Source organism: Perca flavescens, chromosome 12 (genome assembly GCF_004354835.1).
Source record: "Perca flavescens isolate YP-PL-M2 chromosome 12, PFLA_1.0, whole genome shotgun sequence".
Lineage (NCBI taxonomy): Eukaryota > Metazoa > Chordata > Actinopteri > Perciformes > Percidae > Perca > Perca flavescens.
In genome coordinates, this window is record NC_041342.1 from 5,301,227 (window position 1) to 5,328,412 (window position 27,186).

Below are 27,186 nucleotides of genomic sequence, written 5' to 3' on the forward strand. Positions count from 1 at the left end.
TTGGGCTTGTTTTTGTATTCATGGGATACAGATTATTAGAGCCAGGGATTGGCTGGTAGTGTCTTTAAAAAAAAAAGAGAAAAATAGAAAAGTTGATCATGAAACCGAGCAGTTTGCTGGAGGATTATCTCTTCAGATGTCAATATTGTCTCCGGTTAGTAGTCATTGTGTCCTGTGAGGTGAACCGCTGGCCCAGTTAACTCTGCTGCAGTTGGCAAACTGATAAGAGCTGAACCCTGGATTTAGGTGAGCCACAATAGCAAACATAATGTATTACACGTGAATCAGCTGTCCGTATAATTCTCTCATGGTGGATCAACATGGTTGCCCTTTTCTCATCAGTTGTGGGCTGAAGTTCATCTTTTATATTTAAAAGTTACACCGTGTTTTTTTTTTAAATGGAGGATACCAATGTTTTTAAATGCAGTGACCTGAAATTTGACGCTTTTTGTTGATTGCATCAACAATTTAACACCCAATTTAACACGCAATAGAATGTAGTCATGGTAGAGGAGAGAAAAGTAAAATAAAATCATCATTTTTAGGCCACAAGCAAGTGGTTTCAAATGAATACAAATGTACACCAGTTTTGTTTAATTATACATAAAAAAAATATATTCCAAACAGAAGATTTTAGGGAATTATTCATTAAGTGGCATATAGCGATGAGGTTCCAGATCGCAATTAACTAAATAACCCTCCCCTTACCGCTTCCTTTCCAAGTGTGCAGGAGAGCGTACCGTAGCTTTCAGGAAGGCCCTCTGTAGAGCTGGTGTTTGGTTTGTCCGTTCTGGGCTACTGTTGAAACATGGCAGTAGAACATGGCAGGCTCCATGGAAGAGGACCCATTCTAAAATAATGAAAACATAGTTCTTAGTTTCAGGGGATTATACACTAATGGAAACAAAGAAAAAAATAATTTCTGCCAACATATCCCCCTAAATTCTACACACTGCTGCTTAAAAGTCCTCACTATGGCCCTAATTAAATCCAGTTTAGATAGAAGTGAAGAACCATAGATATATTTCTGTGCTTGAACTTCCGTATCAGATTAAAATCAAACTGTTATTCACCAGAAGAAAATTGAATGGTTATTTTCACAGCAGTGTTTTGGTTTTTATTTAAATTTTCTGGCAAACAATCTTTTATGTTCCACTCACCTGGTTGGCCATCCTTCTCTCTTAAAATATTCTGCTCACAGACACAACAGAGATGAGAAAATTGCCTTGTGAACACAACAGGATAAAACTATTGCTCGCTGTGTAATGCAATACACAGTAGTGAGCAGCAAAGCTCAGAAAGATAAAGCCAACATAAAAAGGTTTGATCGAGTTCCATCTGCTGGGGTATCAAGGTGACACAAAAGAAACAATCAGCACTTTCCTGTCTGAAAGTAACGGATTATAGGATCTGTACACACTACAGTAAAACTAAACTTGAGTATACAGTCATGCTAGCGGTTCTAAGTAAGGCTACTTAGGCATGGGGGTGCTAAATGCTAATGTCAGCATGCTAACATGCTCACAACGAATGCTAATATTTACCATGTTCACCATATTGGTTTAGTATGTGAGGTTCCTAACATGTACTAAACAGCACTAAACGTAAGCTAGCTAGCTAGCTGAGAATGAGTTATAATTCAATTCACCAAATTTCAGGACAATCCATCCAATAGCCTTTTATTAAGTGGAACTAAAAAAAAGTTAGATGATCATTAAAGTCATTAGGGTTCATCCTCTGGGGACCATGAATAGAGTACTGCAGGGATGACGTATTTATGTGGGTGAACCCGGAAGTTAGCATCGCTCTGGTTCCCTTGACAACAATCAAATGAACTGTTTGATGAAATTTGATTTTGGATTATTGCAGAAAATAAGATCTGTGACACACAAATGTTACACGTTTTGTTCAGTAAGATAATCTTTAGTAGTTAAGCTAACGTCAGTCTATAAACCAACCGAACTACACCACGATTGCATGACTTCATCGCCACCCCTACTAAGATGAGAACATTAAACGTCACGTTTAATGTTCCCGGAAGCTTTTAGCTTGAATTTAAAAAAAAAACAATCAGAAAAGTTGTTGTTCATTTTTTCGATTTATTAAGAATGGAATACAACAGCAGGACAAAAAGTCATAAGAACACCAAAAAAGTGGATGACCGATCAAATATCAAAGGGACCAAAGACAAAAAAATTGTGACATTCTACCCATCATGTAAATATAGCCGTGCAAAGATTGAAAGTATTTAGCAATTCAGATACAATCAAGTAGTTATCTCAAGAAAGTATAATCCCATCCACACTATCTATTTCAGTGGGACATATCCATTAGCTGAGAGTGCTTATGAGTAAGGGGGGGGGGTCTATTTCATTAGACAAGGTCCAGCTTTTGATCAGGGATCAGCCATTAACAAACACCACAAATACAATACAGAGATTAGAGGCAATCAAATGATTACTTTAGTTTATTGTTCATTGTTGGACTTATATACCGGTATACTGTAGAAAAATGATGTTACATCGGCTTTTTGAAGTATAAGTAAAAAAAGAAAGCATATTCACTAGCAAACAATTCATAATAAATAGTAACATAACACAAAAACATAGCAAATATTAGAAAAAAGCATGTCAGTAGAACAAAACAGACTTTACAGATTTACTGTACTGATAATGATAATGATATGTTAGGGGGAGGGGGGAACAAGAGTTAGTGTTATAGTTAGTGTTCGCATGGACCTTGGTTAAAGGAAGCAGGGTGAAAACAAAAAGAATCATCCAAACACCCAAACTCAGAGATAGGGGTTATGGAGATAAACTGTATGTTAGAGTAAGAAAACCGTAATAATCAGGAGGAATAAAGCCAAACGGAGCATGGTTAGAAGCAGGAAAAAGTAGTGGGGGGGGTGATCTGAACTACTGTCTCTCTTTATGGGCCATGGTTAGCACCTAGGCTTTGCAGATGTTATATTATTTGGTTCAGTAGTAGCTGTGTGCGTCCTCTCTGGCCTTGTGTCCCTCTCCTCCGTGTCTCCTGTGGCCGCGACGTTCGTTGTGCTGATTGTGATGGTGGCGTCGGTACCGGTGTGACCGCCGGGCTGAAAGTAGAGGGAGCAAAATGGGTTTTAAGTTGAACGTATACTGTAGTAGATAGACAGCTGTCATCAGGTTCTTTCTTTCTTTGCACTTCCTTATTCCTTCTGTTAACTTAGAAATACTTTAAGGGACCATACATTTATACAAAAGATCGACTGATACTGGACTTTTGAGACTGATGCTGGTATGAAAATCGGAGTTTTAAAATCCAATGATAATAATAATCTTTTTTTTTTTAACACTAACACATAACTAAAAATATATTTCCATTAATTATTTTTTATTTATTTTTTTAGGAATTGTGGCCAATATATGTAGTGACAAACTATGTAAAGGTAGTCTTGCATTGCCAGACCTTCCTCCACAGCGCTGCGAAGGAGGGTCTGGCTGGTTCATACAGCAGCAGAAAAATGTCCTCTGGTTTACTGGCATCACAATCGTCTTGGGCGGCACCGAACGCCGGACGCAAAATACGCCTCTGCAAAATAACCTCGGGAAGGAACTTGTTTTGGTGGAACATACGTTCAAAAGTTGTTTAAGTCGTGCAACAGAAAACTATAGATACGACAGATGATCTAGCTAGCGGTCTGGATTTACCCTGCAGACAACACAAAGGAAGCGGAAGGTGACCGACATCCGGCTGAAAATGAGGGATGTCCGGCGGAATTCCCGGCGGCACCTGAACGTTCCCGGAAGTGGAACGTCATCGATATAGACTAATGTGAAGGTGACACTCAAACATATCTCGCTGTTTTTCTACTGCAATTTCTTGTTGCTAATCAGCTGACAGCTGGACATGAACCAGGGACGTTGTGGCTCATGGTTGGTGCCCTAACCCCCAGGCCACAGGGGCACCCCTAGTTTGCCTTCAATCGACTTCTTACATTGAGTTTGTTGTAATTTCAGTGGTTAAAAGGAATGAATCCTATTTTACTCCTGCACTAACTGTATTGTAAGTTGCTCTGAATATGAGCATCAAAATACAAAAGACCAGAAACTAGGCTATATGTAACCAGGAAATCCAATAAAAAAAAAAAAAATAATGATTTACAATGACAATCTGGCAGAGGGTTTGGAATTGAGGGAACTGGGGGACAAGGCAGGACAACAATACACAAAAGACACAATCACATGGGAGTAAAAGGTCATCAGACCAGTTGGTATAAGAGAGCCTTTACATACATGACACATGATAAAGCTTTAAGATAGACACTCACACTTTGTGCAGATGATCCTGGGTCTCTCCCAGCTCCCGTCGGCCCGGCAGCGAGCGGTGGGGATGTGACGCTGGAAGAAGCCCTCAGAGCACTGGTAGCGTACCACTGCATGGATGTCATAGTGGGATCTCCGCCGACCTATCAAATGGGCGTTCTCCACCGCGGGCGGGGTCCCACACAACACTGCCAAAAACAATTAAATCAAACCACATCAATCATACAGTACAGATAAAGGTCGGTATATATCCAGTATCTATTTCACATTAATCCAGAGATTGCCAAAAGTCCAAAATTGTATGACTCTCCATGGTGAAATACCCAATATAATACTTATTAAGCATCGGTTAAGTATAAATACTCTAACTACGGCAAAAGAGAGTGTCAAGAGACACACAGTTTGGTTTTAATCAAATTCAATATTGCAGGTGTGTTGTGCCTCTAGATGGCAGCCTTGTTGCTGTATCTGAGTATGATTTGTGGTGTGGCCAGAAGGAGGTAATGGGTCTCTGCAGTAGGCAGGGAGTACAGCCAAACCACAGAGCCATGAGACCACAGCTTGACAAACAAACACCCTTAAACTACTTAATCCTCTTCTCCAGGTCCTCCTCCATCTTTGTCCTTCCTTTCCTAACTCCTCCTGACCGTCCTCCGTTTCTCCAGCGTGTCTGTCCCAGTCTTTAGCTTTTCTTTGCATCCTACAAGCTCTCGCTGCATTCACATTCAGGTCAGTTGAGTCAAGGCAAGGCAGTAATTGGCAATAACTGCAACTAACGGTTCTGCTCTCCGGACAAGCATAAGTGAGCCCAGAGGAGAGAGAGAGCGAGAGAGAGAGAGAGACAGCAATAAGAGGAAGATTGAGATTGATATTGCTCTCGTGAAATCAATACCGGTTTGAGACTGAATCACAACTTTCACTTTAGTTTGTGTTTGTCGTCAATTTTTTGTTTTGTTTTTCTGAGCATCTGCCCAGTGACCTTAAATTGAGAAAAAGTGCGAGTGATGCGAAACGGCTACCGAAGTCTGACCAACCGCTGAATCTTTTCTGCATAAAGAGCACAAGAAGTGACGATGATCAACGATGACTAACAGGTGGCCAGCTGGTCAGCAATAACACACAAGCAGCCGATTGTTTGGAAGACAGCAAAAATCTCTCCTGATGAATTGATTTAGCTTTGACTGGACCTGAATGTGACAAAACAAGTTATTGTTTATATGCACGTCTCCTGTACTGTTTGGTTACATTGGGTCCAGCGGTATTACAGTACCTGTGCCTTTCTTGCAGATGTAGGGCAGGTTGTAGTTGCAGGGCACATCGTTCCACTTGCCGTCCTCATGGGCAATTGTGACCACGCAGTCCTCCCCTCCCGCAAAGAAATTATCCGGCTGGCTCTCCCTCCAGTTCTCGTATACCTGCACAACAGCGAAACAACAGAATCCAGCTGCAGTTGCTTTCATTTGTCAGAACCTGTGACAGCAGACTGGGACTTTACAATCTTCTCTCTCGCTAAAAGCAAAGATGAATGCCTTTCAGATGAATGCCATTTGCAAGATAACACATGAGATCTTGCACATAAATGGGGACACAGTTTTAATTAAAATGCTAAAAAGAAAAGATTTGAAGATGATTTCTTTCTATGAGCAATGGGTCCTTAAGGAGTACAAAACTTTGTAAGAACAAGAGATTTATTTGTGTTTTTGTCTGCACTCTTCTAACTGGTTTACAGAGCTTCTGCCCATTTTAGGATCGAGCAACATTTGAATCATAGATCTGTCTGCTGTCTGTCAAATCTGATCGATCGTTTTTGAGTATAAAACCTTAAATCAATAATAACTGAGGTCAATACAAACAAAAACTTTAGATTTGAAGATTTTAGGGACTTAAGACTGGGGTTTGAGATCCTCACATAGTAGCTCAATTTAAAAGTGATCACTGACCAGATCGTTGCTATCAGTCCACTGAAAGTCTTCCTCCACCGTGCGGTCATTCAGACCGATCCAGGCGTTATCATGACCCAGACCTGTAAAAAACAACAGTACAACATGTTCCTTTTGTAAAAACTCTGATATCCACACGGACTTAAACACTCACTGATACATATCTCAAATCGGTTTAAACCGGTTCTTCTCGCTCTTGTTTTGTCTATTTCTGTCTGTTTTCATTTGTGCATTATTTTATGTGTGGCTTCCTCCCTCGTCTTACTTTGTCTTCCATGCACCTTACGGTGAATTAACAAATCAGGAAGACTATGGAAATAAGTTAACACAGCACCTCGTCTTTAATATTATATCTTTTGCTTATGAATATACAAACATTTCGGTACATTCAGAGACATTCATTGAATTTGTGTGTTTTGTGTTGTTTATTTGTACAAGTGTGTTAAGTGTAGGTTTGTTTATGACAGAAATACACACATACCATTGATAAACTCCTGCTCGGTAGCCGAGATGACGCTACTGAGGTGGGCACTGTGCTCTCTGCAGTCTTTCTCTGCGTCCTCCCAGGTGTGTCTGTGGGTGAAGTACCTGTGGGACAACGCAGTGAAAGTGGAAATGAAAATACATATTTTATACATACCACAGCAAGACAAGTTTAAATGGTACGGTGTAAGTGACCGTAGTTTAAGAGACTTTTATTTTGAAATCACACGGAACAGGGGTAAGCTGCAAAATAAATAACAGATTTCAGCCCGTGGCAAACCTTGTTAGACAAGAGCCAGTAAAACATAAAACATACACCACATGCACTACACAGCATATAAACCCATTTTTCTCACTGTTTACTTGAAGCTTATGTGCATATCTTCGTTTCTGATTACATTTTGAACATATGCGAGGTATGACATCTATAAGTGACATTCTCAGTTATTCAAGTGAACTTTGTAAAGCAAAGTGTTAAATGATATTTGCAATGTTTCTTGGGTTATGAGTTCGTCAATACGGGTCAGCAACTTGTGAATTTAATGTGAACATTGGCTTTATTGCAGCCTATTGTATTTGCGTATGAGCATATTCTTCATTTATCATTTGAGCATCCAGTTGATATTTTGCATAAACCTATGCACTTTATTGTAAATTATTTACTTGCTCTTATTTGTATCATATTTTTTTTTGTTTCACTGTGCTGGAAGAGCGGCAATAAACGTCATTGCACCCGTTTTCGAGACTCCTCTTCATTTCGGTTCCAAGGGCTGCTACATACAGAGTGCTGTAGTAAGATAACTCCAGGGTATACAAGGAAAATGCAGATAAATAAGGCACCTGTGGTTACAGGTAAATATATTTATTTTAACAGCACAGACAGTTTTTCATAATTTTTTTTACCTGTAGCAGTGGCCGTGGAACTTCCTCCAACCGTGCTCGCAACCTTCTACGTCTGTGAAGATGAAGAGAAAAGAGGAGGGGAAGTGAGAGACACTAAAATCATTTCTTGAAGGGCACCTGAAGGCATAGTTACTGTAAGTGCCGGAACACAAAGAAAGATAAAATGGTCTGGTAAAATGGGAGGAGAGAGGAAGCTTTTTCTTTTACTGAGCATTCAACCCATTTGGCAAATAAAGACAAAAATATATGACTGTGGCATTTTGACAGGCTAAATACTGTAATTATACAGACTTGTTTTCAATTCACAGCACATGTGGTCCTCTCTCTGCACTATTAGTATTCATTAATAACACCACAGCCCGTGGATTCATTTATAACTGCAAAGGTTAGATGTTCATTTGTTCTCATTACTACTAGTTCACGGTGGGCACACACACACACACACACACACCCACACACCCACACACCCACACACACACACACAGAGGACAGATCTGGAGGTGGCTAAAACCAGTGAGGTGATGAATCAGCGCGTGAGTGCACGTTGGTTTGAGTGTGTGGTATGGGGGGTTATTTGTACTACCACCATGACACACACTCTCATAGAGCACCTTACCATAGAGCACCTTACCTGCCCTGTCACTGCAAGCGTCTCATGCGTATACATCCCTTTTTTATTTAGTATCTTTTCTTTTATTGTTCATATTATTCATGTGGATTTGTTTGTTTTTGTGTTGTGTGTGATGTCTTTAAGCTACTGGGACTTTGGATTTCCCCTTGGGGATCAATAAAGTATCTATCTCTCTATCTATCTATGAGACTACATTGCCTCCTTTTTTTTTGTATAATGGGCTGCCGGCCCCGTGTTGCTGGGTTGATTGCTGCCGTAGGCTTCTTTGATTACCTCACACTAATTTGCCTACTTCGATATCAGATGGCCTGCATCAAATTATTTTACACCCAGCCAGTTCATTGCTAGCTTTGCCTGCACGGTTTATATTTAGCTACAAAGCCATCCGCCTGATTGTTTTAACTGGCTGCCTCCCCAGCCTTGGTAATGATTGTTACTGTAATTATTTACTTTACTTTGGCTTAGCATAAAGACTGGAAACAGGGGAGAAATAGCTAGCCTGGCTCTGCCCAAAGGTAACAAAATCCCTGAACTAGCACCACTAAAGCTCACTGATTGACACGTTATACTTTGGCAAATAAGACAGCAAAGTAAGCGTGGTTTCCAAAATGTCTATTTTTAATGCGCAATCACAGAAGGCTTGTATTATGTGGATGCAACGACAGTTTTGTTGTCATTAGGCAATTTCACTGGGCTCAGTTCATCTTGTAAATCAGTTCTACTTGAAACAGTTTTTTGGTTCCATGTAGATCTTCTTATCCACTCAGACTCAAGCAATATCCCTTTTTTTTTGTCCCCCAAATTCTCAAAGAAGTTGGACGCATATCAATCAAATCAGGGGCGATTCTAGGATCAGACCTTTAGGGGGGCTCAGCCCATAATGAGAATGTGACACGGATACAGTGCCTTGACAATCCCCCCCCCTGCTAAATCAGTAATTTCATTAGCCGATAATCTCTGAGCTAGCTACTGAACAACAACGTCAGCTAATGTTTTTAACTAAACCTGATACTTTATAAGTCACAGTAATAACGACCAATTTGACACAATGTTCTAACATACAGCAAATGTAGTTGCTTACGTTTCAATTTGGGTTCTAATCTGCAACTTGAAATTACCAACTTCTTCTCTGGGGACTACCGACGTTGAACTTCGCAAGCACACTCCCCCTCTCCCGCTGACAGCTTAGATAGATCAGGCAAAGGCGGGAGTCTGGCACAACCTCCTCCGGTTGGCCAAAACTACGTTTCTGTTAACCCTTTCCTTGACTGGGTTACAGTTGCATCGGCGACAGACACACAGGATATTAAACCTGTTTCAAGCCCTTTGAACCTGTAATTGTTTGTCATATGTCACTAACAGACAAGTTAACAAACTCTCACTTGAAGCACCAAAATTGAAAAAAAAGGGGGGCTGAGATGAAATTTAGGGGGGTTGATCACCGCTGCTTCAAGACATCTTTATTTTCTTATCTTAATGAAACAGTCTATAATTTAAATTTGTGTACGTACTTAACTTTTTGAATTAAGTTTATTTGTGCTGAAGGCAACCTGCTTCAATTGTTCATAATTGTTTTGTGATGGAATTGATTGATTATCTGAGTTATTATTGTTTCTAATTTCTTTGTGTGTATAACAGCTGGGTGTGTGTGTGTGTGTGTGTGTGTGTGTGAGAGAGATAGGGTGAGCAAGCTGTCTGTATCTGTGTAATTGGAATGTGTGTATGTACCCTCTTGAAAATGAGATGCTACATCTCAATCCTTCCCGTCCTTCCAACAAATTCAAACGTAGAATGCTGACTGAAAACTGTGCAAATACTAACTGATGCTTGGAAAACAGTGTGTATATTGTTGTGTCTGCAGGAGTTTAAGTCACCCTGCAGCCCTGTGACACACACAGATACACTGTGTCTGATAGCTGCTGAGATTGTGATACCGTGTTGTGACATACAGCTGTAACAGACGCTGCACACTGATCAGGATTATTTACGCCAGCACAGTTTGCAACAAACCTTTTACTGCAAGCATCAGATGACCGCGAATCTTAACAAGTTCACCGCTGTGGTTGCACACACAGCGATGTACTGGATTTGTCGATGCAGTATTCGCACTCTCACCTTTCTCACACGTGTCTCCTCCATAGCTGGGCAAGCAAAGGCAGAGGAATGAATCAATCTTGTCGATGCAAGTGCCTCCATTTTCACATGGCTCGGACTGGCAGTCATCAACATCTGTGAGGAGAGGAAAGAAAACATGTGTGTGGGTGTTTACTGCCATTCAAATATAGGCACAAGACAAGCTGGTCAGTAGTCCTGGGATAAACAGTGAAATGTGTCCATGTTGATGAGTACAATATCATACTTCAAACAGGGGTGTGAGGAGAATACAGACTAGTATAATCCCCATTACATTCCTTATTTGCCCTCATTCTCTCACTGAGTAAGCACTTCAAGTGTTATTACATCCTTCTTTATGCATTTCGAGCGTAAGGTTGACTTGATGTATGCCTAATCTCTTCTTTTGTCTCTTGTCTGTTGTCTCCATTTACAAAAAAAGGCTGCACGAGAGAGAAATAACACGTTGCATTGCTTTTTCCTTTAAAGCAGTTGTAGACATACATTTGGTGGACTAGACAGCAGAGACGATGAACCTGACCAGAGGATCTGGGTTCAAGCCCTCATTTTGGCAGCCACCCACCCTGCCTAAGAAGCCTCAAAAGATACCCTACCAGCTCCAGGGCTGCTATACTACTGTGCTCTCTAACCTCTCAGTGGGGAAAAAAAAGTAACATTTCTCCACAGGGATCAATAAAATATCACTTTATCACTGTAACTCGAGGGCATGTAATCTTCTTTCACCACTGTGTGTGTGTGGGGGGACGACCCAGAATGGACCCAGAATGACAGATATACCCCAGGACTGCAGAAATCTATCAAAACTCACAGCGAGAGAGCAAAAAGAAAGCGTCTTATGAATTCACTTCAAAGTAGCTCCTCGCATCTTAACGTTTACTTGGTTCCAAGCAAAAAGCTGAAAAGACTAAAAAAAAAGGTGAATAAATTGCATAAATGTGTCAGACAGATCAAACTAGAATGACCTTTGGCTTTCACTTCAGATTTTTCTCATTACACACACTGATGGTTGATTGCAATAGCAAGGATTCATTCCTAATCTGGACTAAATTGTGGTTTACCATTAAAGAATGTTGAAGGGTTCTAGTGTGGGAGTAAGATTGTCTTTTTTAATCTTTTCTAAAATCCAATTTTCTCATTCTCTTTAAGCTTACACTTCAGTTTTTGCTTTGGCTTGAAAATTTTAAGGTTTGATCTAACTTTGATCTGACAGTAGAGGCTGTCTCTCTGTTTATAGAAATGACAACTGAGGTTGATTTCTTTTAGGACAGATATAGTAACATTTATGCTAATGCATTTTCCCTCCAACAGTCTCGTAGCTGTGCAATCGATCAAACAATGTTGTTTGTCTGTAAGATCAAATAGCAGTTCAAGAGCATAGAGAGCTTTCTCAAATGTCACTTTGACAGCTTGGTTCATCGGTTTAAATCACTTCAAACCAGTATGTGTAGAATTGGTAAATGTCCCACTGTTTAGTATTAAATCAATCAAACCGTGTGGGTGTAACTCAGCTTGGATTCAAACTTGTAAGACAATCTCAAATGTTTCGTCAAGAGAAAATGAAATCGGAAAATCACACAAGTTTAACCAAAATGTGCAGAGGACGGATTTCCTGCAAAGTAATGAAGAAGTCTTTTGCATTTTTCTTTTCAACAATGAAAAGAAAAACAGGTTCCTCAGGCGTCAGACTAAATAAGTGTCACATGAATATGAAATGCCCCAAAGCTAATTATGATGTCGAATGACCTCTTGATGTGTTGTTAGTCAATACACACACCACCAACTCTCTCCCTCTCCCCCCAATAAAATCAGTCCAGCTCTTTGTTGTTCAACATAAAAAGTCGGATCCCCTCGTCCCTCTCATCCATTATGCAGTGGGGAAGCTGCTCCTCAGAGAGAAAAATCTGCAAACTCTGCAAATCCATAACCAGGCCCTCCAGCATACCCACGCATCAGCCGCTGGCTGCCAGTTCCAGTGTCTGTCTTTGTTTGTCCGTCTTTCTTTCTGTGACACTGAACACACAAAACGTGGAACTCTGTAAGTTTTAAGGTGCTCACGGCCGTGAGCACTGCACATATATTAAGGAACAAATTAGAGCTTTATACCTCCACGTCAAAGTGTTCCAGTACCTCTGTGCAGGTGTCTGCCGTGGCACGTAGGGACAAGGGACAAACGCGTCTCTGTATTAGTGGCACAGTTTGGTTTTAAAGTTGGAGGTAGGTTTGGACTAGTCTCGCATTGCCAGACCTTCCTCCACACAGCATTCCGGGATGGGAGAAAAACGTGATCTGGTTTATTGGCATTTCTTTAAACCAATCGCAATCGTCTTGGGGGGCGCTAAGCACCGGACGGATTTGTCTTGGTGGAAGATGCGTACGTTCAAAAGTTGTTTTAGTCGTGCAATAGAAAACTCAGATTGGACAGACAGTATAGCTAGCTGTCTGGATTTACCCTGCAGAGATCTGAGGAGCAGTTAACCATAGTCCTCAGAAATCCACCAGAGTTTAGAATTACAAAACGAAGAAAGCAGAAGGTAACTGACATCCGGTCGACAAGAGGGACATCCGGCGGAATTCCGGCAGCAACGGAGCAATCCCGGAATGAAATATGGAATGAAATGAAAAAACAATAAACCACATTTTAAATGTCTATACTGGTCCAACAACTTAAAGACCCTGCACACAAATGTGCCCTCGGTTTTTCTGATGCAACATCTGCTCAAGATAAAGCAGAGCTTGGCAGAGCTGCGGATTACATGATGTCACCATACGACACGTACCAATAACAATGATAAGGATTTAACACCCGTACAGGTGCAACAAAGATTCTTTTTTTTTTAAAGCAGACATTTTGAATTGTCACGGGTGGAAAAGCACTAATAACATTAACAAGGTCTTCTGTGAAAAAGGCTTATCAATCAAGCAGCGACCTGAGAAGAAGTCAAATCAGGCGAAGTAAGTGAAAACACCTGAGTGGATGTGTCAGGACTTCAGATTAAGGGCTAATGATTTAAACAAGAAACTGCAGTGGAAATAGAATAACGTCTGTAAAAGTCTGTAGGTAGAGTTACATGAGTGGTAGACTAAGCCAGAGTCCATGACAGCTGTTTATTTGTCCATGCCAGTGTGCCGCTTTTTATGTGGTGGCACGAATGGTCAAGGTGCAAACCATAGAAATGCCAACGTCTGTTGTTCAATTCTGGCCGGGCACCTTAGTATGTCATACAACGCTCGCTCTCCCTTCATTTCCCGTCTGGCTCTACGTTTTGGACTATCCAATAAAAGGCCAAAATGTCAAAAACAAAAAGAAGCTGCTCATGAAGCAGCAAGTATGAGACTCAGCTGGTTATACTGCAGCGGGTAGTTGAGATGCTGTATGAAACTTAAATTAAATCTTTTTTTTACAGCGTTTTCAGAGACAGTACAGTACCCTTTACATTTCAGACACAACAAACTGTGTTAAAAATGTGTTTGGTAGTCTTGTTAGTAAATGCTGTTGGTACACATTCAGTCAGAGTCAAGGCGGCATAAGTGGCATCTTTTTTTCCGTTTTGGAGTGCACCCAATAACCATAGTGTCAGCTGGTTGTCTGCAGATGTTTATTCTTACCTTGAAAGCACAGGATCACATCTGGCTCCCTGATACTACAGCGAAATACAGTTACACATCTATGCAGAAACTTTAGACCTGTTCTTACCATGCTACAGTCAACCAGAAAGAACAAACAAAAGAGGAATCAGCACAGAGAGAGAGAGAGAGAGAGAGAGAGAGAGAGAGAGAGAGAGAGAGAGAGAGAGAGAGAGAGAGAGAGAGATAATTGATTGGGAAGATTTTGAATCTAGATACTGTCAGTCCACCTTTGTCTTGCAGGTAACAGTTGGTTTTGTTCAACATTGCAGCCTGTTGGCCATGACCTGCTGTGTTAAAATGTATCTAATCTCTCACCTTTATGACAAGGAGGTTATGTTGTCTCTGCTGTTAGTTCCTCCTTCTGTCAGCAGCATATCATCAAATATGAATGGATTTCTATGAAGTTCCTAGGGCATAAAGGCCTTCGGGTGAGGAACAATTGATTTGTTTTTGGTGCTGATTCGAAACTAGGATTTCTGCCATTCAGCTATTTTTCTTTTTAGCCAATGACACAACTAAGAGAGGCCTTGACTTGATTCCAAAGCCTTAAGGTATTTTTTTTTTGCAGGGACAAAAAATCAATTCATCTCAAAAATTCAATTGACTGAAAGTAGATTTTTTTTTTTCCTTCCATGAATTGTTTTTGTGTTTGCAAAATAAAAACCTTGGCAGTGAAAGCTACCAATAGTTTTACCTTGAGGGACAAATCTCATGGCCCTACTCTAGGGGTCAGATCCTAACCTTTGACCCCAGCCTCCATTCAACCTCCTCCCTCAATGTGAGGGACAGCTCGACCTTTGACCTGCCATTAGGCCACTGGAGCGACTTACGTTGATATGTCCTAAGGCAGGCCTGACTTAATTATGCCACTGTGTAGATACATGCGTGCTTGTGTGGGATGTGTGTGTGTGTGTGTGTGTGTGTGTGTGTGTGTGTGTGTGTGTGTGTAAGCATCACTCACCAATCTCACAGTTCTCCCCAGTGTATCCTTGTGGGCAGTAGCAGCTGTAGCCCGTTCCCTGTGGAAGGCACTTTCCTCCGTGCAGACATGGGTTTGTCACGCAGGGCTGTACCTCGTCTAAAAGAGACAGACAGATGGGGGGGAATTAAAATAAAAGAGATAATTAGTGATACAGTAAAGGAAGAATTATTTTTCTGTTTGGAAATGGGATTTATTCTGCCGAGGACAAAACATTTGTATCTAAGCTCACCAGAGGAATAAAGCTTGGCTTAAACACAATTTTCCTCACCGATGCTGTTTTTTATTTTTTTATTTTTTAATAAAAACAAAATAAAGGCATGTATCAGAAAAAAAAATGAAAACGCCACCCTAAATTTCCATCATCGCAGCTCAACCAAAACCAGCGGTTACAACACACGCATATCCATTTCAAACTAGGTCTCTTTTCAAAGGGATCAGAAGCCAGAGAGCCTCAACCTCGCCATCCACTCACAGCCACAGTTGTCATGGTTACCATATGGAAAGCGAGGCCTTGGCGCACTCCACCGAGCGTAGTGGGCAGCGTGAGAACTTCAGACATTAGCCATCCTCAACAGAAACGAGCAGACCTCCCGCTGAGTGCCTCAGCTCCGCTATTCACCCCCTAAATGTGAGCGTGTGTGTGGTCTCCTACCATAATCATTTCCATATCAATTGACAAACTACCACGTGTTTCTCCCCTGAGCCGCTCATTATAGCAACTTAAGGTCTTTGAAAACCAATCTTTGTTCTGCCAGCTCTCTCTGACACTGAGGACTGCGAGAGGGGGTTGTGTGTGAGGTTGACATTGTGTGTGTGTGTGTGTGTGTGTGTGTGTGCGTGTGTGTTTGTGCGTGCGTAGGTTTGTGCATTTGTGTGTGTTTGTGTTTACACACAATCAATTTTTTTTTTTGGGCAGCTCACACCTAATCAGGCTAATTGAAGCCAGATGGTGTGTCAGTTGAATGTGAGCCCTACATATATCCCTTCATCAAATGTGTTTACCCTTTGCCTGAAGAAGACCCAGTTGGGTCGAAACGTTGCATTTTTATATTAAATATGGGAGTTTAAAGCAGTGTTGCGGACATTACATTATTTTCGTTTTACACACAATCAATACCATGGCTATGATTAGCCTCGAGACTGATCATGTCCAATAACTACCCAGAGGCTGACATCTCAAGCACACATCCTCTGAGTTGTCATGATGCCGAGTGGCTGCTGTGTCGGGCAAATGAAATGTTTTATTCAATTTGTTAAATTTAATGAATCAAATGTTCCAAGGATTTAAAAAAAAAAAAAAAGAAAAGAAAAGAAAAGATTGAGGCTTTTCAATCACAGGAGCAACATTTCTCAATATGAGAAATAGATTTATGCTAAGTTTTGCGTGCTAATCCTCTGCTCGTGGTTTGAATTCTGCTGAAGTCAGGCGCTAAAAGCAGCCATGCATTTCATTTCATGAACATCAGTCCAGGCCAAAGTGCACTTGCACTCTCTGCATCAGTCAAGGTCATGGCACGCCTTGACAAAAAAAAACTGTTATGACAAGCAGAGCATGTGTGTGTGTGTGTGTGTGTGTGTGTCTGCCCATGTGTGTGTGAGAAAGATAAATCTTGTGTGATTGGCCGTTCATTAAAGCGAGTGGTGCAGAAAAATCAATAGTCTGTAGAAGGAGCTGACAGAGTAGACTGTCCCTCTTTTTGCACAGCGGCCGACACCACTGGCACAAACAACAACAATAAGCTGGCAACAGCAAAATATCCAACTAATAGGTTTACAGAAATAGGAGAGTAAGGGGATAATATGTGGCAGAAGCAACACTGGGATACCTCAAAGTATTAATCCAAGCATCACTATAGCCTGGAAATATGGTTAACTTTGGAAATATGATTTCCGGATAAGCACTTTAGACCTCACAGGCAGTGTTGGCATTTCTGTGAGGACAGGAAAGCAGAAGAAGGAAGGTGGAAACAAAGAAACCGTTACAGAAAGATGGTGTGGTGTTCGTGTTTGAGAACAATGTGCTTTGCTACAGTAGGTCCTTGAATCTAACCTGAGGCTTCTCTTTTTTTCTCTCCTCTCTCATTGATTGAACTGAATGATGAAGTGCTCTGTGATCCAGTCAGGAGAGAAAACACTGACCACCACCGTGAAACCCAAGCCCAAGGGACTGAAGTAGAGTCGAGATTGTGTAAACGAGAGAGAGAGAGAGAGAGAGAGAGAGAGAGAGAGAGAGAGAGAGAGAGAGAGAGAGAGAGATGTAAGCCATTATTCAGGTCAAATCTCCTGCGAGTGCATCCATCCACACCTTGTGTTTGTGTAGCAAAGATATGACCGTGTGTTTGTGTGTTTATGGCCTTCTGCCTGCATGACTCCAGGGTGTCAGTCAATCAATCAACCCCAATACTGTACACCAGAAGCCCAGATGGTTGCCCTTGGCTTCTTGTCGATACAGTTTACCATCCGCAGACTCCTCACACCCCGAGCAGGCAGCTCAGCCATGTCTGCCACAGACGTGAGTCGCTTTTCAAAGGGAATGAAATAAATCACCATAGAAATGTGTGATAGCATGATGCTTGCGGGGCTTTCAAACGCCGGGTGATAGGATGTTCCCTGTATGAACTCTCATTATCAAGCGAGAAATAAGTAAACCAGGTGGCCAGCCAGAAGCTTCACTGAGATATACCGCGCTGCAGACTTAATCAACAGATTGTGTGTTGTGGCGGGAATGTGGTCTTTGCTTTGCTTCTGGTGGGAATAAAAGGTGTGGAGCCGAGGCAATACACACTGAGTTTTTTTGAATAAATATGCCAGTGGCGAGGTCAGGGAAGGAAATGAAAAGGCAATCTTACAGGATAGTTCTATTTATTTACAACGTGGGTCTTATTTTCATCTGCCTTCATTCCTATCGGTTATGATAAGAGTGTACTTATCAAAGTAATTCCTGAGACATGCAGGCACAGTGAGACGAGCAGACTTAGACTGAGGTTCTAGGCAGTGCTGGGCAACTGTTATACCTCAATAGGGCTGTGTAATTGATCGAATAGTAATCGCAATTTCTCTCTCTCCTATTTTGTCTTGTGTTCTGAAGGGGAATCCAAAACATTCAACGGGAAAAGTATCAAGGGAAATTTCACAGTTTAAGGTGTTTTCACTGTTCATTTTTTTAGTTCAATAAATGCAACATGTATCCAAAAGTCAATGAGTGATTGTGTTAAATAATCGTGATTTCAATATTAACCCAAATAATTGTGATTATGATTTTTTTCCCATAATAGAGCAGCCCTATTTCTCAGCTCCTCCTCCTTACAGGGGTTATATGCCATACTATTTCTTGGCCAGGAGCGGTAACTTCCTAGAGCCTCCCTCCCCCACCTGTTTCCCCCCAGTTCCCAGTATTTGTGCTATGCTAAGCTAAACAGCTACTACCTCTAGGTACATATTAACGGGGCAAGCATGAAAAAAGCCATTGTAAAAAAGCAAATAAAGGCTGATCTGGAGATATTTTGACCATCAACAGCTGCAAGTCCAGTCCTCACAGTCAACTGAAGCAGTGTGGTTCACACATTCTTAGTAATGCCAATAACTGATGGTCAAAACTACAAAAATAATACCCAAGCTGTAACTAATCAGAATTGTCCTTCACCAATCAAATCAAAATAACGCTTCAATTAATTCCAATGAATAAACAGATACATGGACACACTTGTCAAAGTAAAGTCTACCAACAGGCTGGCGAAACATCTGAAAACAGGCACACAATGCTAACCTGTTGGGCTGAGAGTTATGGTACTGATGTTGACTGCCCCTCTGTTGCTCTCCTCCTCCACGTTGCCAGGTAACAAGGCCCCCGACCCCACAGCGTGGGACCAAGAAGGCTCCTCCACATCTGGGGTTCCCGACAGTAATGGAGGATAATCCAGAGAGCTGTTCAGAACAGTTTTCTCCACCGGGACCCAGCGGGGTGATGTCACGTGGTTAGTGGAGCTGTCCTGGTTGTCTGAGTGAGTAGATGGAGCTGGCTCTCCTGAGCCAGCAGTTTGAAATGGGAAATAGGAATGGGGTGATGAGGGAGAGGTTGAGAGGGATGGAGGTGAGGAAGTGGATGGAGATGGTGATGGCGTGGAGGAAGATGGAAGAGACGCGGATGGGGAAGGAGATTGGGATTCAAACAGGGATTGAGATGGAGACGGCTGAGAAGAGGATGGAGATGGGGACGCAGTTACAGACGGCAACGGTGACGGAGATGAGGAGAGGGATTGGTCTGGATCTGGTGAGCTTGATGGCGATGGGGTTTCTGCCGGTGAGGTGGATTTTGATGTAGATAAGTCGGCGCTTTCCGGCCCAGTTGTGGTCATCACCGTGAGCTCCAGAGGACTGGCGGTGACAGTGGTAGTCGTGGTAGTGGTGGACTGTCCCTTCCTGTGACCCCTCTCTCTAGATCTTTCTCTGGATCGCTCTCTTGGTTTGCTTGTTCCAGCTGGTCGACGTGAAACTTGTATCTCCCCCTTTGCTTCCGCGCCGGTGATTTCTCCACTCCCCTCGTCTTCTCCTTTCCCCTTCTCCTCTCCTCTGCTCCTGTCCTCCCCTCTGTTCTTCTTCCCCCTTCCTCTGCCTCCTCTGCCGCTGCCTCTGGAGGTCACCGTCTCCTCCCTCTTGCCACCCGGCTGGGTCGTGGTCTCGGAATCAACGCGGACCCAGATTTCTCCGCTGGATGATGTGATTCCGGAAGAAAAGCTGGAGGCGGTGGACTTGAGCGTCTCTGAAGTCTCCAAGCTCTTGGTGCTCTCTGTAGTCGTAGAGTTACTGGAGGCGGCCAAAGTAGATGCCAGACGTGTGGGAGGTTCTTCACTCGCAGGTGTAGAGTTTTCCCTCAAGGGACCGCTAAACCATGAACTTCCCCAAGAAAACAAACCTGCGGAGGGCACAAAACAAACAAAAAAAACGGAAAGAACGAGTGAAGTCAGGGGTGCAATTATTGCAGACAGAGAGAAAAGTGCAAATGACAAAGTCAAGAGTGACAAACAAAAGCAAAAAAAGCATCTTATGGATTCTCTTGGCTTTGCCAAGGGAAACAAAACAAGCACTTCTAAGCTGTCTGAGCTGTCCATCAACTGTTTGTTTTTTCTATCACTGTACCAGCACCGTCTACACTTCAATACGATCAACTTCAGCAAGCAAACCTCTGCGGAGTCTGTGAAGAAAAACCTCTACAGAAAAGGTCTGAACACTTCCCTGTACAGTATGTTAAAACAGTATTGTCACAGGGATAAATACTGTATAACCAGAGACAAAGGCAATGAGACAGGTGATCCGTGATGAATTGTTTGCTAATTAGCAAAAGACGCTTGTTTGAAAGGTCTAATATTCAACGCTAAGTGTGTGAGCTTTTAAAACTATATTATGCCACGTTCATGTCACATCAGAGTTACTGTAATGAGCCATTTCTCACTTGTAAATGTCGCTCATGTCAACACCGAAGTCGTGACAACAGCTCGGCCAAATTAAACTGCCACTGTTGGACTTGATGCTTAAAGGGGCTGTACTCGATATACAGAAAAAAAAAAAAAAGTAGTCTGAGATTGCCTGCACATGTCTCTCACAGACCGTTCCCCAACTCGTCAAATACCGGCGCTTTTTCACGGCCCTCGGCGTCTGATACCGATTGGCAATGCACTCACATGCACTCACATGCACTACCATAATGTACCAGAAAGAACAAAGAAGCTTGGATTACAAAACACACAAAGGAAATACATAGCAAATAGTTGCCACATTAATGTTCTGAATACAGTACAGCCCCTTTAACTATATGGAACAGTTCATTTAAAACAGGCACTGTCAACTCCAACAAATATAAATGGAGGCAAAAAAGACATGGGTGAAGGTCAGAATGAATGAAACAGAATGAAAATAAGGACCATCACAGCCTCAGAATTGAATCAGCAACTCTGTAACACAGTTTAGACAAACACTGAACAGAGATGCCTGCCAATTGGAAACCACTTTCATCCACATAAAGAAACCTGATCTTTTCAACCCACGACGCCTGTGCCTCAGTGTTAATAATGGGCATCCAGCTCAAGAGAGACATGGTTTCGCTGCACGGATATAACATGTATGAGGTATTTTTCCGCTACAATACCTCTATAGCAGTAAGCATCATATAGATATGTGCATAGCATAAGTCTTCCATGGAGCTAATGTTAAAGGACGCTATTGAGACTTGTGGTTTAGCTATTGCCTGTGGTTTTGGCATTAGATCTGCTTAGTTTTGGATGCAAGTTGGAACTGTTTAGTGTAGAAGAGACATGCTGAGTTTGAAATCACCCATATGACCTTTGTTATGAAGCCGAATAGATACATATCAGTGCTTACCAAGTAGCATTTGCTTGTGTTACTATTTGATTATCATATGACTTTGTTCTTTTTAATTGAAACAGACCGAGAGCTTATCTTATACATTTTTTTTAATTATCTTTTAGGCAATGACTTTAGTGCTTGTGTGGCAGAGGTATGGCTGTTACAGTACACATAAGACACTAAGATACACTTTCTAATATTCTTTAATAAAGCCTTAAGAAATGCTTTTAGTATTTCATTTGATCCATATTTTGAATTCTCAACTCATTGTAATATTTTCCATGCAGGTCAATTACAAGTTACAGTTATAAATAGAAAAGACAAAATCACAGCTGTAGCTCGTCAGTGGCCACACCTGTTGCCAATCCCAGCTCGTTAGTGGCCCAACAGGAGAGCCAGTCTGAGCTACAGAGCGACTTGAAGACAGATTTTACAGAAGAAAGAGTTGATGCTCTCCCAGTTAGCCCTTATTAATTCTGTGTTTCTCTAATGAACTTCATTCCTGGGGCTTCTTTGTACTGTAATTAATGTGTCATCCTGTTGTGTTGCCCAACTGATGTTTCCCCAACATCACAGACCTGAGCCAATTAGTGCCTCGATAGCGTTACGTTAAGAATACCGTACGTGTTCATAAACACACACTGCCATCAAGCCTTCTGGTTGCTTTATAACTCAAATCCGGTGGCTGTGTCCCTATATGTGTCATGTGTATTGTATAACGTAAACACTGGAAGAGTTACAAAATTTACTAGGCTTTTTTTTCTCGGTTTTTCCTCTGTTATCCTCTTTTCAGAAATGTATTCACTCATAAGATTTTTATGGGGTTAACCCCAGATGATGAGACATATTATTTCACAAATTAGAAGCAGTATAAATCCACTCACTTGGTGATGCTGCGCTGGGTGAGTTTGACCCCTCATCGGTCTTTTTCGTGGCCGTCTCCTCTTCCCCTGCCTGTCCACTTGGTGTTTGGGTTCCTTCCTCATCTCCAGTCCCTGCCAGGTAGTTCCAAGGCTTCCAAATGGACTTGACAATATTGGAGATCACCTAAAATAGCAAGTGGATGCAATGATTGAAGTTGGTTCAGTGATGCTGCTTTGGGATTCAAATCTCGAAATAAGAGCTTAAACCAAGGCCAACCTTCTTGTCAGCAGGAGTAGGGTGGACCAACGGTCGGAGAAACTTCTCTGAGTCGGGGCCAGGCTCCAGTGGCTCTCCCCAGTCTAAGAGGCTCTGTCCTGGGATTAGCTGGAGGGTCACAAATGACCCTGAAGACTCTGAGGACCAGGGGTCTGAGGCTATGCACACAATCAGTTGGATTATTAGCACAGATCCACATTCGTAAGTGATCGATAGACATAATCAATTCGATATTTAAAAATCATCCTTACAAGCATCAGTGTTGTAAAGGGAGGCCTCCTCTTCTAGGTTAATCAATCCTGTCCAGTTTGAAAGTGAAACATCACTGCCATCAGAGAGCCCTGCAAGGATGCACAAAAGACATGTCTATTGTAAATAGTCAATCTTACTGTATTTGTGTTTACTGATTGGATGGTTGACTCTCTGATTTATCAGCTGGTTCAAGCTGCTTCAGATCTGCTAATCACAGACAAAGTGTAAAACCTCTGGCAGTGGCGGTTTGCTGTGTAGTTCCGTCACTACTGCCTGTCCCTGCAGAGTCAGCATCACCCGAGCCTGTGAGGTAGCTCCAGGGCTTCCACAGGGAGGTGTAGATCTCAGAGATGGAGCCGGAATTCTTCACTTTACCTGGGGAAACAAGGTGAAGAGATTTGCTTCTCACATGGCTATCGCAAAAGGTTTTTGCGCCGAATGTATCAAGCGTTGCTATGTTTTGATTTTGCCGAAATGAGCATCTAGATGTTTAACTTCAACACATCCTGTTTTACCTTTTTCTCTCTCACCCACTGCTGCTACAGCAGTTTCACACATACATAACGGTGGGATAGATAACGTGGATCAGAAATCATTGTTGCCATAGCTACAACAGTGGCACTGACATTTATTCATTGTAACTATGTTAATTAGAACTCAAAGCTTCCATGGTAACATCAACACCTCTGTTAGGAGTGAGATGGCAGCAATATGAACATGTACCAATGTCAATTTGTTTTGTAATTTTTGATACACACATTTGAATTTAATATTGATATGCACCATTATGTCACATGATTATTAGGAAACATTATTGAGATTATGCTGTAGTACACTGTATTCTTTAGCACTGTTTCATCCATCAATAAAAGGTTCAATTACAAAAAAAAAATATTATGCAAATGCAGCCAGTGGTTTTTTCCCCTCTACAATACCTCTGTAGCAGTAAGCATCATATAGCGCTGTAGTGTTGTCAGCAGTGCTGTTGGGTGGGACGGTGCGGACTCCTGGCTGGCCCCCTCCACAGTCTGGGCGAGGCCTGGTCACCGGGTAGCGAACGCTGCCATCAGACAACCAGCCCGGGGCGCAGCTGTCCAGGCCGGCCTTCCAGGCCAGATAAAGCTGCCCCACTGTGGCCAGCTGCCCCCCGAGGGACACACAGCGGTCTGAGGCTGACGACAGAGACAGCCTGCCCGGGACCGAGGAGTGAAACACTTCACCTGGAGGACGGAGACATGACACAGGAACTTGTCAAGATGCAAATGATGTCTATTCTAGCAGGGAGACACCTGGCTTAAACACTGTCATACATGTGTAGGCTTTGCAATCAGACATAATATTGTCGAATTATAATGCTACTTGCTGATGATATTCTATATTTGTGTTATTCTCAACAAATCCCATGAAAAGACCTAAAACAACATGTGCGGTTCCCTACCCTGTGTGTAGCACTCAGCCCCGAGCCCATCGGTTGCTCGTGAAGACATAAATCTTTAACAAAAAGGAACAAATGAATGTATAGTTTCTTTGTTTTAAAAAGCTAATTTGGTAAAACAGTTGGGCACTGCAGTTTTTAGCAAAGGTTACTCAAACAGGTGTAATTGGTGTATTTGTTGGGGACTACTTACAGCCGTGGAATGATACACATTTGTTGTAATTGGAAGTTTTTTTAGTCTTGTCACTTTACTGAAAGTAACAAAAAAACACAAGAATATCGCCCTTTCTTTAATACTGTAGTGTAATTTGTGTGTGTGTGTGTGTGTGTGTGTGTGTGTGTGTGTGTGTGTGTGTGTGTGTGTGTGTGTGTGTGTGTGTGTGTGTGTGTGTGTACCATCTAGTTCTTTTGCGAGACAGTACACATCAAACAGCTCTTTCGGGTCCCTCTTCCCATAATTCCTAACTCCAGATGAGTACTCCTTGTGTCCATAGCAACCGAGCTCTGGTGACTGGACAGAATAGCTGTGGAGACAACCATGTGGGAGTCATAAATGGGATTGAACCTTTTTTTTGTTTACTAATCATAGGAAATAAGTAGAAATATCCTGTGGACATTTTACTGTATGAACATTATCTCAGCTCATATATCAAAGTGTTTATTCTCATTAAGAAATGCCAGTTAGGAATACATTGTTATTTGAAATCACTTTAACAGGGCAAGACATTAGAATAAAATACAATAAAATGCAAAGAGCAGTGGTAAAAAGAAGAACCTGAATTTAAAGTAAATGAGGTGACAAAACAGAAGAAGTGAAAATGAATTGAGACAACAGATGCTGAAATAGAACAAATGGTGCATAAAACAGATTAGAGAATTTGCAGGCATATAAAAAATAAATAAGAGCTGAAAGAAATGGTTCTTCAATTGATTAGTCGATTGACAATTTTAATAATCGATTATATGTCATAGAAATATATATATTTTTTAAAAGTAGTCTAATAGTTTGACATTTTGGGAAATAGAGTTATTTGCTAAAATGTTTGAGAGATTGATACCATTCTCATGTCTACCGCCAGCATCCAGTTAGTTTAGCTTAGCATAAAGACTGCAAACAGGGGACACAGGTAGGCTGGTTTGTCTAGAGATAACAAATACCGCCAACCAGCATATTTAAAGCTCACTAACACACGTTATTATAATCCGTACAAGAACCGAGGTTTAAAAATGTAAGAGCCAGGCGAGCCGTTTCCTGCCGGTCTTCGTGCTACGCTAAGCTTTATAATGATTATAAAGACACGCGAGTAGTATTGAGCTTATCCTCTAACTCTCAGCAAGAAAGCAAATATAATTCCCCAAAATCTTGAACTATTCCTTTAAGGAAAAGAAGCCGGTGAATTCCAGCTTTCCAGATGTGAGATTGGTTTTCTCTATCTTTGATGATGAATTATATATCTTTGGGTAGTGGACGGGGGTACGAATCGTTAGTTAGCAGCCCTTCTTCAAAGCACAGCCAGACTCAACTAGGCCGCAACCAGTGAGTAACACTACAAGGAGCGTGACAACGAGAAGGAAGTCATTGAACGTCTCCTCACCGGACAGTCTGGTCATCCAACCAGCCGGCTGCACAGCTGGCAAAGCCATCGTAGTACGCTGCCCACAGCTGGGCCGGTGTGGCCATCTGAGCCGAGTTTTCCAGGCAGGCCCGCTGGGCGTCGGTAAATGAGAGGGCGTATCGGGTGCTGGGAGCCTGGTAGTGAAACACAACACCTACACGGGTAGACACCGGGACAGGTGGGGAGATGTTTGTGAATTGATTTTAGAGATACACCAACACAGCCAAGTTTAAAATCAATAAATGAGTGGGATTTAATCAATAAACATGTTATTAAAGCCACAAACAGATCAATTGAAAACAATGTGAGTTTCGGCAGAAATTCCACAGATGGGCACGCAGAAACAATGCCATTTGTATTCAGTCCAAACTCTTTAATTAAAAGAATAACACATTACTCAAGTGGAAAACGAGATAACAAAAGCAACACAAACACAGAGAGCAAGAGTAAGCTACATTAATTAAGTCAGTCGTTAGGATACTGAGATGGTGAATACATGTTATTAATGTTTAATCAAATTAAATGGCTGAAAAGGCTTGGCAAGGCTCCGGTTTTCGAGCAGCCATTATCTATCTTACATTAGCACAAGAAAACACAAAGAGCTATTAAGTTTAAAAGAATTTTAAAGCCTTTTTGTGTTACAGCTGCTCAGTCTTTTTTTCTTCTTAGCTTAAATGTGTCCTTTGGGAAGTTGTGGCACTAAACTTATCTCACAATGAAATCTCCGTCAGTGGCTGCTGCACTTACCGGAGACCACCAGGGGCACAGTGTCTCTCTCATAGTCGTTACCCATGACAACCTGACATTGGTAAGTGCCTGAGTCGTTGGTGCGGAGACTGGAGATCTCCATGGTAGCATTCAGAGGACTGGCAGTGTACCCTGGCAGCAGGACACGGCCACTGAAAGCCTTATTCACCTTGATTACATCACCTTTGGCACAGAAAGAGAGTTTTTTTTCATTATGAGTGTCTTTTAAAATCCTGCTGATATTAGAGATAATACACAAACGCATAAGGAGCTCTAGAAACATAGATTGAGTTAAAGATAAATGTATCTTCTCAATTGGCCTCTCTGTAATTGTGATTCTATGTGAACACATAATTTTTTGTCAAAATGTTGGTCTTTTGTATTTGTGTTTTTGTCTTAACATTTCTACCTGGTTGGAACTGTGCGGGGCTCAGTTGGAAACAACATGATTTACTTTGAGTGGTTCAGTTCAAAGTAATCAACTGCACATTAACGTTAACTTCCAACTGCAACTTTTGGAGCTTTTTTATTCCAAAAACAGCTGCCGGCTGCATCTTAAAAGCAGGCTGATGAGAGCAGTAAAACTGAACCAAAACAGGAAAGTTGCAGGCAGTAAAACCAAAACAATAA

General features: G+C 41.8%; 1 protein-coding gene across 1 annotated transcript in view; it reads right to left on the reverse strand.

Moving 5' to 3' along the window:
* Positions 1-2,079: 2,079 nt before the first annotated feature.
* The window catches only part of LOC114565418 (neurocan core protein), a 41,195-nt gene continuing 16,088 nt past the window's right edge, over positions 2,080-27,186 (reverse strand). The window contains exons 4-20 of the mRNA XM_028593453.1: positions 26,557-26,739; positions 25,789-25,963; positions 24,590-24,717; positions 23,694-23,978; positions 22,990-23,133; positions 22,758-22,847; positions 22,507-22,664; positions 22,251-22,413; positions 18,773-19,918; positions 14,986-15,102; positions 10,380-10,493; positions 7,634-7,685; positions 6,729-6,835; positions 6,248-6,330; positions 5,578-5,722; positions 4,313-4,495; positions 2,080-3,097 (exon numbers count right to left, since the gene is read on the reverse strand). Of these exons, the coding sequence (XP_028449254.1) occupies positions 2,979-3,097; positions 4,313-4,495; positions 5,578-5,722; positions 6,248-6,330; positions 6,729-6,835; positions 7,634-7,685; positions 10,380-10,493; positions 14,986-15,102; positions 18,773-19,918; positions 22,251-22,413; positions 22,507-22,664; positions 22,758-22,847; positions 22,990-23,133; positions 23,694-23,978; positions 24,590-24,717; positions 25,789-25,963; positions 26,557-26,739 (3,392 nt within the window). The 3' untranslated portion in view covers positions 2,080-2,978. The remainder of the gene's footprint in view (positions 3,098-4,312; positions 4,496-5,577; positions 5,723-6,247; positions 6,331-6,728; positions 6,836-7,633; positions 7,686-10,379; positions 10,494-14,985; positions 15,103-18,772; positions 19,919-22,250; positions 22,414-22,506; positions 22,665-22,757; positions 22,848-22,989; positions 23,134-23,693; positions 23,979-24,589; positions 24,718-25,788; positions 25,964-26,556; positions 26,740-27,186) is intronic.